Source organism: Podarcis cretensis (assembly GCF_951804945.1).
Source record: "Podarcis cretensis genome assembly, chromosome: 7".
NCBI lineage: Eukaryota > Metazoa > Chordata > Lepidosauria > Squamata > Lacertidae > Podarcis > Podarcis cretensis.
Window position 1 is genome coordinate 71,433,523 of NC_137176.1, and position 14,415 is coordinate 71,447,937.

At 38.9% G+C, this 14,415-nt stretch overlaps 1 protein-coding gene across 33 annotated transcripts in view; it reads left to right on the forward strand.

Annotated features, from left to right (window-relative positions):
- The window catches only part of RIMS2 (regulating synaptic membrane exocytosis 2), a gene marked incomplete at its 5' end in the record, with an annotated part of 372,013 nt that overhangs the window by 124,903 nt on the left and 232,695 nt on the right, over positions 1–14,415 (forward strand). For 3 of the 33 annotated variants that reach the window (XM_079984103.1, XM_079984100.1, XM_079984111.1), the window contains one exon: positions 3,803–4,379. The exons of 22 other annotated variants lie outside the window; for them this stretch is intronic. In XM_079984103.1, coding sequence (XP_079840229.1) covers positions 4,258–4,379 — 122 coding nt within the window. Of the gene's footprint in view, positions 1–3,796; positions 4,380–14,415 lie in introns of those variants that run through there. 8 more of the 33 variants (XM_079984096.1, XM_079984126.1, XM_079984109.1 and 5 more) reach the window with 5 other exon arrangements.

The window sequence follows — 14,415 nt, forward strand, 5'->3', positions numbered from 1 at the left end:
ACATATATTTTAGACCCAAATTTTATAACAAATCACTAGACAAACCTCCTTCTGGTTTCTTATTTAAAGTCTTCTTACCTCAACTTTGTTCCTTAGAAAAACTTCCCTGTAAATAGGACTGTGTGCCCTGAAATTCAACTAAATACATGTGTGTAATCTAAAATCTCATGCCCTCCCATCAGATGTCAAAGCGATAAATAACTACCTGACATTCAGAAGACATCTGAAGGCAGCCCTGTTCAGGGAAGTTTTTAATATGTGACATTTTAGTGTATTTTTCATCTTTGTTGGAAGCCGCCCAGAGTGGCTGGGGAAACCCAGCCAGATGGGCGGGGTACAAATAATAAATTATTATTATTATTATTATTATTATTATTATTATTATTATTACAATAGGGTTGGGATAATTTCAAATACAACAGTTAAGTTTTAAAATCATAAAGTGGCTTTTGAAAGTAGAATAGTTAGGTTGAACACTCATCTTACCAAATCAATTTCTAATTAACTTTGGGTAAACACAGCCATCTTTCTATTGTGTTTTTGTAGGCTAGTGACAATTGTAACCTCAGAAAATGTAAATGTAAATGTAAAAGGAAGAATGCATTTTTAGGTAGCTTTTAATAATTGCCTTTACTTTCTGGTAACAACTGATTGATAAGACTGGCCAAATTTTATAGACCTGTACAAAAATGCTAATATGAGTCTTCTTGCTGTTGCTCCTTTGTCCAAAAAACATTTCACTTTTATGTTATTTTTCCATCCCACCCCAATAATTCCATTGTGGTGTAGTGGTTAAGAGCAGTAGACTCATAATCTGGTGAACCGGGTTTGCGTCTCCGCTCCTCCACATGCAGCTGCTGGGTGACCTTGGGCTATTCACACTTCTCTGAAGTCTCTCAGCCCCACTCACCTCACAGAGTGTTTGTTGTGGGGGAGGAAGGGAAAGGAGAATGTTAGTCGCTTTGAGAATTCTTATGGTAGTGATAAAGCGGGATATCAAATCCAAATTCTTCTTCTTCTTCTTCTTCTTCTTCTTCTTCTTCTTCTTCTTCTTCTCAGTTCTTCTTGCCCAACAGTACCATACCTCCATTTTTTTTCCCTTCTAGCCAGAATATTCCTGCTTCTCTTCCCCAGAGTCCAGCTACTTTGCATCCTCCATATATTACTTTCATTCCTTCTTTGGTTTTACCTTCTTCACCAATATTTGAATGGGAGAGTAAGGAGGGCAAAAAGAGGACACTACGTTAGATTTGCTTTCTGAAATTGCCCTGGAATTGCATTGAATGATTTGTGAATCACACTATGTCTCTTGAGGCACACTTAAACCATCCCTGTGGTATGCAGATATTTGCTAATTGATCATAATTAAATCTGTTGTCTATTTGATATTTAAATTTATTCACATCTAACAAGAAATAGCAATACAATAATATTTCCATGAGTCCCCAGTGTGAAACTTTGGATTGGAGCCAGACTAGTTGCACTTGGTTCCCATTGAAATCTATATGAAAAGTTAGTCATGACTAAAGTCCTATTGATTTAATGGGAACTTAAAACAATTAAAAATTGGACCTCAATCTATATTTATTTAAATTTCATAAAATTTGTTCACTGTGGGATTATTAAAAAAAAACCTCAGAACAGTTTGCAAAAAAGAGGTAAAGCAATAAAATTATTGATAAAAATAATTAACAATGATAATTTAAAACGTTAAAAAAAATTAAATAGACAATAAACTACAATGCCCAATGATCTCTACTAGCGACTTCATGTAGACATTAGATGCCTACGACATCTGTGGTCATAATATGCAGACAAAAATGTAAAAATGGAAATGAGCTTCAGTTTTCTATTTATTTATTTATTTAACTTGTTTGTCACTTGTCACCCAAGAGTCCCCAAGCAATTTATATTGAAAATCGTATATATTATACATTATACCATAGAAAGAGGGGATCCTATACTACATTAATATCCTATACAACCTATGGGGGGGGGACTTTAGCAATACACAAAAATAAACAAAGCAATATTCCTACTCACTAGCAGATAAACATCAAAACTCAGCACCAACACCCCACTCCCTAGCCCTAGTTCATATCAGACTTGTGATTTCTTTTTCTTAACCACTCCAACCCCACCCCGAAGTCAAGTGTCAAGACCAACTGCTTTAAATCAGGGGGCCTGGGTCCTCCAGAGATTGTCTGACATCTCCTTTCAGGGAGAGCAGCAGCAAAACAGAGCAGAAAGATGGTCAAAGTCTAACATGCTCTGCAGTTGTCCCAGCTGCTACTCCTCTCCTGCTGCAGATGGGTATCTGATCAACTTATTATTGGAGAATTTTAAGAAAATATGTGGTTACTTTTTAATAAGGAATGTTTGAACACTATCAAAATGGAACTACCTGCCATGTGCATGGAATGCTAATAACATTAGCAATGGTATTGAACATTTAAATTGCCTCGCTTCAGTATCATTAGGAGAAAATGCAAGCTTACCTAAAACATGATGTTGATCCTCTACAAGGGCCAAATAAAATTATACTTCAGACCTGCTCACTTTTTATTTGACAAACCTTCATCTGGTAAATATGAGCATGACTCACTAAAAGATGCTGCTAGAAAATCAAATCAATAACTTAGTTCTCTTAGTTAACTGATTAATGTTGACATTATATATTATTTAACATGTTTTAGTGTAAATACCTTATTTTTCATGGTTTGGGTATTCCTGTTTCTTCTGTGTTTCCCTCATCTTTCCATATTCACTCTGAAACACTGAGCATTGTGGCTGTCATTCATTTGGCTCTGCAGGGGTTCCCTTTTGAGCCTATCGGTGCACTTCCTTAATTAGCTGTAAACCTGCTTATTCCTTTTTCCTTAGGGGCTAAAATTGCTTTCCGTGCACAGGCTTTCATAATAGCCCTCACTGTATTTTATTTTTTATAGGGAGTTTCCAAGTGGCTGATAGAATATCTGATTTTCAGCATGCAGTACTTAATATTATAAGGCAAATCTTATTAATTGGCATACTCCCCTATGATAGTGATAGCATATATAAGCTTCAGTTTGGTCCAGAAGAAGAGTGAATAGCAGTGGAATGATAATTTGTATTCATGGATGGTTGTATTTTAGATTTTCTCTGCTGTGCACACTACACTACAAAACCTTTAACTGTGTTCCATTAGATGAATAGTCTTGCAGGCAAGTCACTGCCTTGCTGCACTGTACATGTATTGGAGTGATAGGTCTACAATCCTATAGTTTGCTAAGCGGATAGACTGATACAGAGCACTTGATTGGTTTGATTGCTGTTAACATTAGTGAACAGAATGCAGCAAACACCCAAAATGTGCTGCAGGTTTCTGCCTTTGGAGCTTTCGGAGCCCACAGTATATTTAAGTGGCAAATTATTTTGGGAGAATTTGAAAATCTGTGTGATAAATCATTGCTTCAATGCTTGGAGCACAGTATGTGCAGTAAGTAATAGAACAATAATGAAGAGTAGGCTGTGTGCTGTACTTTTAGCTGTCTACGGAGAATAAATTAAACTGGCAAAGGACAGAATTGCCTTTTATCTTATGCAAGATATGATGCAGCTTTTCAAAAAGTGAAGACAAAGAACCTATTGTTACATTCTCATTGCTACATGTTATCATTTGAAGAATATGGTTGCTATTTTTAGAGGGGTCTTTCTGCCTTGTTCTGCTGGGAGGGGGAGACCTATGTACGCTGTCATTGGTGTTAGTCATTTTTACAGGAGAGGAAAGGAGGAGGAGAAGCTGCAGAAATCCCCCCCCTTTCCTCCTCCTCCTCTCAGGCAGTAGTAACTGTGTGAAGATGCCTTGTCCTCGTTTTTATTACTTCTGAGATTTTATTGCTGGCAGCCAGATGTGCAGAAACTCCTGACGACAGCATCTATTCACTGCGTGTTTTTAAGAGGCTTAGAGAAATATGAGTAGAGTACATGAAAGCAGCTCAGCTTCACACTTCAGTTGGGAATGCCCAGAAAGCTCACTGCTGTTTGGAATTCTTGCTACCGTGAAGAGAAAGCAGTACGGGTGCTAAATCTTCCACGACTGAATTAAAAGAATAATGACTGTACAATTAACTATCAACCCTTGCTCATTTAGTCACAGTTTTTATCGAAATCAGGAGAAATATGGAACTTGATTGGCATGTCTGCATTTGATGGTGACTGCAAAACAGATGAGTTTTTGCACAGGTGGTAAGGAGGAATAGAAGGGAAGAGAGAAAAATGCAATTTGAGACATTGCGCCAGGTCTGCAATTCTGTATTATCACATTTTCATGGAGTTTTCTCATCTCCTCCAAATATTTTACAAAATGATATTTTTGCACAAACGTTGGATAATGCTAGGTAAGTAAGACTGTAGCATTTCCCCCTTCAGCACTGGAACGTTCATGACAGCAGTATGTGCATGTGCTTGCTTTTCAGTTAGTAATTGCACATAATCAGACCTTGAAATATTAAGATGTGTATAGCAGAAATTAGTGTTTCATTACTTATCTGTTGCTTTGCATAATATATTTAAATTAAACTTGTTATGCAGGAATTAAATGACTGCATTACTGCAATAAAAATGTGCAAGCTGCAATGTGGGTACATTCTGAAGCACTTTAACTAGCATGATCAGATAGGTAGCAGTAAGTATAGATCCCATGCACTTATGAAATATTCATGGAATATTTGTGAGGCAAAATCATTGCTGTTTGAAAATGGCAATGCACAAGGTTGTGACCACTTGACCGTAAATAATTTGCTATAGGGTGTAAATTAGCAGTCCTGCATATATTTCGCAAAAATATGCAGAAGGAATATCCTTGGGAGGGAAAGAGGTTGTTTCTGAGCTTAGCACATTTCCATAACTATCTTAAGTATATCCATAATGAATGATTAGATTATGTTTTGCAGCAGGTCAACCAGTCTTGAACACTATTTCATTATGGGTTCTCTTTGTTATTTTAGTGAAGTGATTGGAAGAAAGGTTTGTTGATTAAAGTGAGTGGTGGTTGTTTCGAGTTCTTACATGTATTTAATGCTATCCTGCATTTTCTAGTAATTGGTATGTTTTGTGACATTTAATCAGTAGGCATTCCCTGCATAAATGGCATTTAGAACTTTAAAAAACATTTAGGTATTTAATGAGGCAAGTAAAAAATATTTAGCTGAAAGGATGTGTGAAGGTGAACAAGGGAGAAAGCAAGCAATAGTTTTAGATTAGCAATGCATTGTCATAAGTGTTCTAGAATAGGGAGCAAGTAATACTCTGAACAGCAAAGGAATCTTCATCTTTTTTATTTGAAAGAATTTTGGGAAATGTTCCACTTCCCCCTAAACAGCACAAACTGCTGTTAATTACAAGGCTATTATGGTATTATTGATTATTGTCCTTAGCACTTTCCTCTTCTGTGTACCCACCATCATTTTGGTTCTTTTTCAAAACAAGTTTTGCATCACTTTTTATTGCCAATAATTAAACTGACAAGCTTTCACAATGATGCACCCAGGTTTTAATAAATGGTGTTGCAAGATAGTTCAGTTTAGAAGATCACAAGTTGTAGAGTTTTTTCCCCCTGGGCTTTTTTTGTCATTTCTTCAAAACTTGACAAATTGAAATAAAAATGGTTGAACTACAGATTATTAGTCTAAAACACTGCATACCCCTAAAGTGCATATCACAAGGCCTGCAGGCTAGCTGACTGTTCTCAGGCACCCACAAACCTATTCTGTTCTGCTCATGTGTGTTGTTGCAGTTCCCACTCAGCAGGCTGCATGCTTGCTTTTGTAAAGAGACAAATTCCTTTTCTCTCTATGCTTTTTGTGTCTGTAAATCTTTGTACTGTGTTTAAAATAGCTTTAGATGTAGCAGTAAGCACATTCCATGATAATGATTACCGTAATAAGAGAAGAACTGTGGCCTTAAACTTAGTTTTATATTTTAGTCTGAGGCTTATTTTACTTCTTCAAAGAATCCTGAGCTAGTTGTCCATGTCAGTTTGTGCTTTAGGGAAGAAGCTCTTTTTATGCCCCCCCCCCAAACAATGGTATATATGTAGTATTAGGAACAAGCTGAGCCATGCTTGCCTGCTATGGCGATTGCATTTTTATAGCGTTACTACAGTAGTTGAAAACTTTTAAAGACTTACATATGTAAGTAACTCTTATCCTGTCACTTAAGGAACTATAAATTATTTCAGTTGTCTTATTATCAATAATAAACTGAAGAACATATTGATTTGTTGGTAAATTGTTTTGAATTAAAGTAACAATTATGAACAACTTACATGTATCTTATTTGTTACTCTTTTCTGCTTACTATTGCAATAAATTCATTTTTTATTTCTGATTGTGCAGCCCTTCTCCTTTAAATATATTTAGACTGCAATCCCATGCACATGATCCTAGTAGTAAGCCCAATTGGACACTGTGGGACTTACTTTTAAATAAACATGCTTAGGATTGTGCAGTTGTTACTTTGTTCGTAACTAATTAATGAGTAGCTTGCATTTTTTTTTAAAAAAGAACATTTAACAGGGGGACATGCAAATGCTTTTAACAAATCATTTATATTCAAATTGTAGAAGAAAGTAGCTTTTAATTTTTTTAGTGGTTAAGTAGGAAGGGTTCCTTGACAGTTTTGATTTTATTTGTAGCTAGTATTTTATACTAGAGAGAGAGTGAGAGAGCTGCTGACCGGTAGGCACTGAATAAAAAAATGTTAATACGAAATTTGTGTTCTTGCTTTGTACTGGTAATGTAGCATTAAATGTAGCATTAAATTTTATTTTCCTGGAGTGTGCCAGACACACATGCTTGTCTTTTGTGGAATCCTGAATATGTGTTGCCTTCTCACACGTACTGCATGCTAGCAGTAGTATTTATTAAAGTGCCTCCTCCTCCACAGTTAGGAAGCTTACTGAGTGGCTCTTCTTTTATTAGCTGTATATTTAACTGGGGGCTTTCTTTTATAGCTAATCCTTTTGCTTCTATTAACTACACTGCAATGCTGCTGCATATACTGCTATTCTGGCCTGCATGCATGTGGTGTTGTGGTATGCCGTGCACTCCCAAACATGTGTCACTTTCCTAACATTCCTAACTCCATTTTGCTGAAGCAGCACAATTTTGCTCACAGGCCCACGGCAATTGCACACACATGCTAATAATGTGCACTAGTCTGGATGTATTCTTTATTTTAGACATTGTATTTCATTATAAAATCCCCTTGTTGGAAGAATGATGTCTTTGCTTTAGCTGGTGCATAGAATGAACTTGTTTTTGCGTCTCCCATGTTGCAATGGAAATGAAAGGTGGTAGAGGGGAAAAAATAGAATAATTATCTTACTCTCTTCTAAAAATGAATTGTAACAAGGTCCTAATTCAGTGCCTGCATTTGCCTCAATATAGTTTTATAGGGAGATTCTCTGGTAAGACGCTAATGTCCTGTGGGCTTTGGTTTATTTAATCTTTAATTTTAATTAAAGTGGTTTTCAGAAAACCCTTCATTTTTGGTTATATTTACTGGCCTTTCTGAATACTAGTCTTTCATCAAAGAATGAAAACCCAGCTAACATTGGGTTGTCAGAAGCTCTATTTGCAGCAGTATTCTTTGCACTGCAATGGAGTTCAGAAGTGCTTTGGGCATATTCAGATGAACGTATCATTGCATAAGAATGGGAATGAAAATTGCTACAAACTGTACAGAACCTAACTCTAATTATGCATTTTGCATTTGACCTCATTTGTTGTCCTTTGAGGATGAAAACATAGTGCCTTTAATGCCCAGCTTTCTTTCTCATCTCTTTTTTTTATTCCTGCTGCTAACAGTGAGAAGGTGCATGTTTGGCCACAGAGGGGCATAAGACAACTAATGGTTCCTGAGAAAAGTCAAATGATTATTCTTAGGCACTGTGCATGACAGAGAAGCAGCAGAGAGCTTTGTTTTGATGTTTTCTCATTTACAAAGTCTTTCTATTGAAAAGAAAGACATGTTTCTTAAAAAATACCACAGGGTTGGCCTTGTACTATGAATTTTCATGCTTCTTTTTCAGTTGTTTAGTGATTTGACTTAGCCTTGGGGAGAAAATAATACTGGATTACCCTTGTAGGATTATTATGTTAATAATAATATTACTTAATTTGGGAGAAGAAAAGGCTAATCCGGAGTGGGTCCCTAAGATGGTTGGATGACGCCTTGTACGCCTCCTTCTGGCAACTCTTGCAGCCAAGCTAGTTCCAAACATATTGTTTTGCTTTACTTTGGACTACATCAGCGAGGCCAAGAGGGGGGATTGTCATCTGGGCAGCTCAAGATCGCCATACACACTGCCCAGGCTTGCGCCCCGGCGGGTCACTTTGGTGCCACTAACACAGCAGTTTGACTTCACCCCCAGAGGCGCACTCCCGTGTCTCTCAAGACAGAAGGACGCCAACAAGAATGACAAAACATTGTACTCTAAACGTCACTGCTTTTTTGACTCATAACAATGTTACAATGTGATATCCAGTACAGTATTGTCATTGTGCTATATTTCCGTAGCAATTTTCTGTTTCTGTAGAAAATATGTTTTTCTATATACAAACAAAAAATCCAAAATGAACTGCTTCTTACACACATCTTATATGTTTACAATGTAAATGCACCATGAACCAACAGTAGTGGTTATGGAAACTACTGTATAAGGATAGTCCACTTTCCACAAATCCAACAACGAACTGTATCTAAACTGTGAAAAAGAAATTAAGTAAAGTGTCTGATCCTTCTAAAAATGTTCTGGCTGAAATCATTGTATTTTACTCACTTTATTTCTTGTGTCACTCTGATTCCTGAAAGTGTATTGCCACTATTTTCATTTGATAAGAGACCTGCAGTATTGCACTGACTACTTGATTCTTTTCTTTAAGTTGTACGGTGGTACCTTGGGTTACAGACGATTCAGGTTACAGACTCTGCTAACCCAGAAATAGTATCTCGGGTTAAGAACTTTGCTTCAGGATGAGAACAGAAATCGTGCTCCAGTGGCGCAGTGGCAGCAGGAGGTCCCATTAGCTAAAGTGGTGCTTCAGGTTAAGAACGGACCTCCAGAACGAATTAAGTACTTAACCTGAGGTACCACTGTATCTTCAAAACTATTGCATAAAACTGGAACACTCTTAACATGGCCTCATTTTCAGTGCACTGTTTTCATATTATTTCACCATAATAATCTTTTTATACTTCTTCTCGAAATACATGGTGCTAATAGTGCTATACCATGGTGCTATACCATGTTCTAGAAGGGCGCTACTGGAACTCTTCACTAGGTGGTGAGAAATGAGCGGGGGGAGAGACTTGGGGTGTTTTACGGCTTTCACCTGGCCCTTCCTATTGCCCACAACCCACTTGCCTTGATTTGTTGTAAAACCTCAGAGGAGGTGAAGAAGACTGGAAACAGATGGCCTTTTTCAGTCTAATTTGACCATAGCCTTATAAAAGGCGCCACCACAAAGGAGCAGTAGGCTGCTACTGTTATGTCACCCTTGTAGAGGTAACACCATGCGGGGTGGTTCTGAAAGCAGTGATACTTGGGGAGCAATGAGAGTATGGGCACCACCCTCTAATATTCTGGAGAGGATGAGCTGCTGCTGAGTGAGAGACAAGAGTGAAAGAGTGTGTAAAGTGTGAATGGGGGATACTGAAGGAAACAAATTTGACAAGAGTTTAGATGATGAGTTATTGGTTACAATATTGGATCATTTGGTTATTCTGGATAACTAGCTAGCTAGCTAGCTAGCTAGTTAATTGTGTATGTTGCCATTGGTGTGCTGGCTTTGTGGTTATTGTGTCAAATATTGTACTCTGATTGTGGTGAAACTTAAGATGTCTGATGCAGAACAAGCAGTGTGATATGTGAGGGTGGTGGTTATGGGCATCCTGCGACAAGTTATTTCCAAGAGAGTATGATATGGCATGGTGATCCGAGAAACAGAGGAACAATGGCTTCAGGCCATCCTTTCTACTGATCCTACCTTGCATGTAACTAGTGACTTGGCTATTGAGGCCCCTAGCTGTTATTCAATGCCAGGTAATTAGACTACCCTCATCCATTATTTAATTATTGATGAAGGAGCTGACCTGGCTTATACAACTGAGACTGAGGTTGGCAAGCTGCGTAGAGTGGATTTGACTCGGCTCTGCCTGCTGGGGTTCTTGGTGCAGCACTATCCACAGTGGGAGAGTGGAGTCACTGTGGTCTATAGAACATCTATTCTGTTTAGCAGAAAACTCTTTCACTTCTAGTGAGCCTTGAGAGCCTGTACCTGTTGTTAGGACAATGAAACAGATTGGTGTATTGCCTACCCTTCTGCACCACAACGTCTCTGGCCAAGCTGGAATCAAGTGTGGTGTTGGAGAATCCCCAGATGACTGTTATCCCCAGATGGGATAGTCTGGATCATAGCTGTCAACATTTTCCCTTTTTTAAGGGAAATTCCCTTATTCCGAATAGGATTCCTCACAAGAAAAGGGAAAAGTTGACAGCTATGGTCTGGATATTGGAAGGTGGTCATAGTCAGACCACTATCTGGTAAAGTTTGAGCTTATGGCCTTAGTCCCCTCTCCACCACAGTGGTCTGCCCCTGGAGACTTATGGAATCTAATATATTCCTGAATGCTCTGGGGGATTTTCCAGTAGCCAAAATTGCTGATTCTGTTGAGGACCTTACCTAATTTTTGAACACTGAGCTGAGGAGAGCTATTCACATGGTCATACTAGGTTGCATGCTGTGACACTGGAGCTTATTGTAGTCTTTGGTATTCCTCAGAGCTAGGAGAGATAAAGCAGTCTAGGGCTATAGCTAGAGCAGAAGTGATGCATAGTCCATTGTGAAACAGGTGGAGCATTGTCAAGTAGCTGCCCAGCAGAGCTCTTTCTTGAGGTCAAAAAGTTGTTACTGCCTGCCCCACTTAATAGGGCATTGAAAGAATCAAAGACCTGCTCAGATACGTTTGCTAGGCACTTAGGGGACAAATTTGCTCATCTTTATGCTGATCTTGATGCCACAGTTAGTATCTGGTGAGTCATCTATTCAGTTCTTTGGGATCAGTTCCAGTTACTGAGAACATGGGCAAAGTGCTTGTGGCTAAGCCTTCTTGACCATTCCTCATCTTGGCTTGCTTATGCAAATAGAGAGCTGACCTTGCATGCTAGGGTGTTCCCCACCAGCTTGAAGGAGAAGGTTGTGGTGTGTCTGCCAATAACCCCTTATTTAGGTAAGGTAATTGAGAGGGTAGTGATGGTTCATCTGCATACACTTTTGGAGGAAACTGATTAGCTGAACCCATTCCAATCTGGGTTCAGGTCTGATTTGGGCATGGAATCAACCTTGGTTGTCCTGATGAATGACTTTAGCTGTGGAAGAGACAGGGGAAGCATGATTCCATTACTTCTACTGGGTCTCTCCTGGATTGTCTCTGAGTTGGAGGCACAGTTTTATGGTAGTAGTAGTAGAAGTAGTAGTAGTAGTAGTAGTAGTTGTTGTTTTTGGAACTATCAGAGCTCCTAGAGGGTTGTGCAATGCAGGGATGAACTCACCATACCTTGTGTGTGAAGTTGCGGAGTATAAATACCCATTAGAAAGAGTACCAGGACTAGGGATTTTATTTAAATACCCTAACTCAAAAGTATGATTCTTTATAAAACTATTATGTTGAAGCAAATGTTTCGGGGGAAGAGGAATTGGTTTTGATAGTTGTAAAAAAACACCTAACTGTTGATCTTTATGTCCCCACACCTGTGAATATTTTAGATATTTTATTTCCTCCATATCTTATTTTCATTTATAAATTGTATTGCCAGTAGACTCAAATTTTATCACAACAGACAAATGCAACATAATACTAAGGCCGTAACAGCACTCTGAAGGGATGGAGCTTCTGCTGCTGTTTCACTTTGCTGCATCATGGCAAAAAGATATAATGGAAAAGGAAGTGCATTCTTAAAACATTTTTGTAATGAAAAGATGGTTTACTGCAAACGGTAGTTGTGGGCCTTAAGAATCCAGACTAGCTTAAACAAATGGAATTTTTTCTTCTACACAGATCTCTTTTGTATCTCTCCTCTTTTGGTTTTAAATCAGCATTGAGCTATGTTGGTGTGTATTCTTTGCTGGCTCTACTGACTGACTTTTCTTTTATTCTTTCAAAATCTTGCTTGATGGAACACACTGAGACAAGCTGTCAGGGCCATAGAAAGCCTCCTTTAGGAGCAGTGGTAATTGAACTCCAGCTACCACCTGGCACAGGAGTAGGGCTCAGAGCCAATGAGTCAGGGGTTACTGAAATATGTAGCAGCAGTCACAAGCCAGGACAAGAGTCAAGCAGGGTCAGAATCAGGAAGTCAGAGATAATCCAGAGACAGAGTCAATAGCTATGCTGGGTGAGAGCCAAGTAGTGAAACTGAGGCAGAAATAGAGCTAAGTTGTAGGCAGGAATATGATGGGTCTCAGAATTTCTGGTAGTGATACAGACTTAATTAGTGTCTAGCATGGAACTGCCCAGTTTCAAGAAGTTGAATTCATCTAATTAAGAGCTAATGGCATTGGCATATCACAAACAAGCAGAAATTATCTAGATACAGACCAGATATCAAGGTTTCTGCACTTGTTTTGGGAAGATATTCAAGATCTGGCCATAGTCACTTCTGAAGGCAGTTACAAAACAAAGAAATCTGTTTTGCACATAGTAGATAAATACAGTGGTACCTTGGGTTAAGTACCTGAATTGTTCCGGAGGTCCGTTCTTAACCTGAAACTGTTCTTAACCTGAAGCACCATTTCAGCCAATGGGGCTGTAACCTGAAGCATATGTAATCCGAGGTACCACTGTAATATGGTGCTTGTGAATCAGGCTTTGAGAATTGGGGAGGTGTTAAACCTTGTTGCTGCTTCTCCGGCAAGGCTGAAATTGGGATGGAACTACACATTGCCTTCTATTGTTCCTAACCCCATGTCTGCCTTGCAGTGCTAATGCAGATCATTTCCAGAGAAATGTCAACTGATAGATGTGGGTTGCTTAGCCATTGGTTGCCTCCCATAAATTTATTTGAATACTAAGGTTATTTTTAAGCTACCCTTCATCAAGTGAGATCCTAGGTTGGTTTACAAATATTTATAAACAAGCCATTTTTAAAGCCCTTCCCAGTAATGTTTAACCTGTTTTCCCTCAGCTGGCCTCCAGCTGAAAGGAAAAGGCGGGGAGAGGAGAATGATTAAGTGCCTCCCATGTTCACCAATTTCCCCATACAAATGCCTCTTCCCGGACAGTACTACATTTGCATGGGCGCCAGCCAGGTGAGTGGAAGGCAGGGGGCTAACGCCCCCTGCTAGAGGTGGAGCTCGGGGGTCCCGCCCACAACCCCTGCCCTCTCTTCCAGGGGGAGAGTCTTTCTCACTCCTCTTTATTTAAACTTCATGGGAACCTACCATATATTTCCTGCCATGCAACTCCTTCCTTTTCCTGCTGTGTTTTCAAACCTGAAGTATGTGGCAAACAGAGGAATTTTAGATATTCTTTGTCCTGCTGCACAAGTTATTTCCTGTATAAAGTTGTGGGGTATGATTATGGATGGATGAAGTACTTCTTTATAATACTGTATTAATTACAGAACTCTGTATTGGAACACGCAGGTGTGCTAGAGGACAGCTATTGTGCTACAAGAAATACGTTAATTAAATAAGTAAGGCTGATGTGAGCTCAGCTGCAAAAGAGACTTTCCAATACATCTGTGCATAATTCATTGTTCTGCCCTTGGCTCCTTCCAATCAGCTTCCATTGTTGATGTGTAATTCTGTCCTATTCCTGCACTGGGTGTGATTGGATCATGCAATAATTTCCAGCACAGAGAAACTGCACTCCTGCCTGCCTTTGAACTAGGTTGCCTGTTGTGTCTGACTAATTGCTCTAGGTTTTAGGGCAAGTAATATGTACTGTCAGTTTCCTTCAAAGTAAAGTTTTTTTGGGGAAATATAAAAGTGAAGTGTGCCTAATTTTACTTCAGAGGAAAAGTATTGCAGTTATCAGACATACTGTATAGCAAACACTGCCTTCATTCAATATGCTTCCTGGAAGAGAAAGGGTCATTTTTAATCCTCAGTGAAATATGGATCAGTGAGAAAGACTGCACATACAGAAGGAAGATGGTGTAGCACCCTGCTTGTGGTTAACCTCTTGCCATTCTGGCCAGCACTTATATTTCCTTAATCCAGCCCCCTTGCTCCTCCTGTGGCTGCCTCTGTCCAATCAGCCTGGTTGAAATTCCTATTGGCTGTTTGCTAGAACCAATCACAAAAGATACACCCATTTCCTTCTTGCCCTTTTATGGAAATCAAAAAGCTATATATTCTTCTATCTATA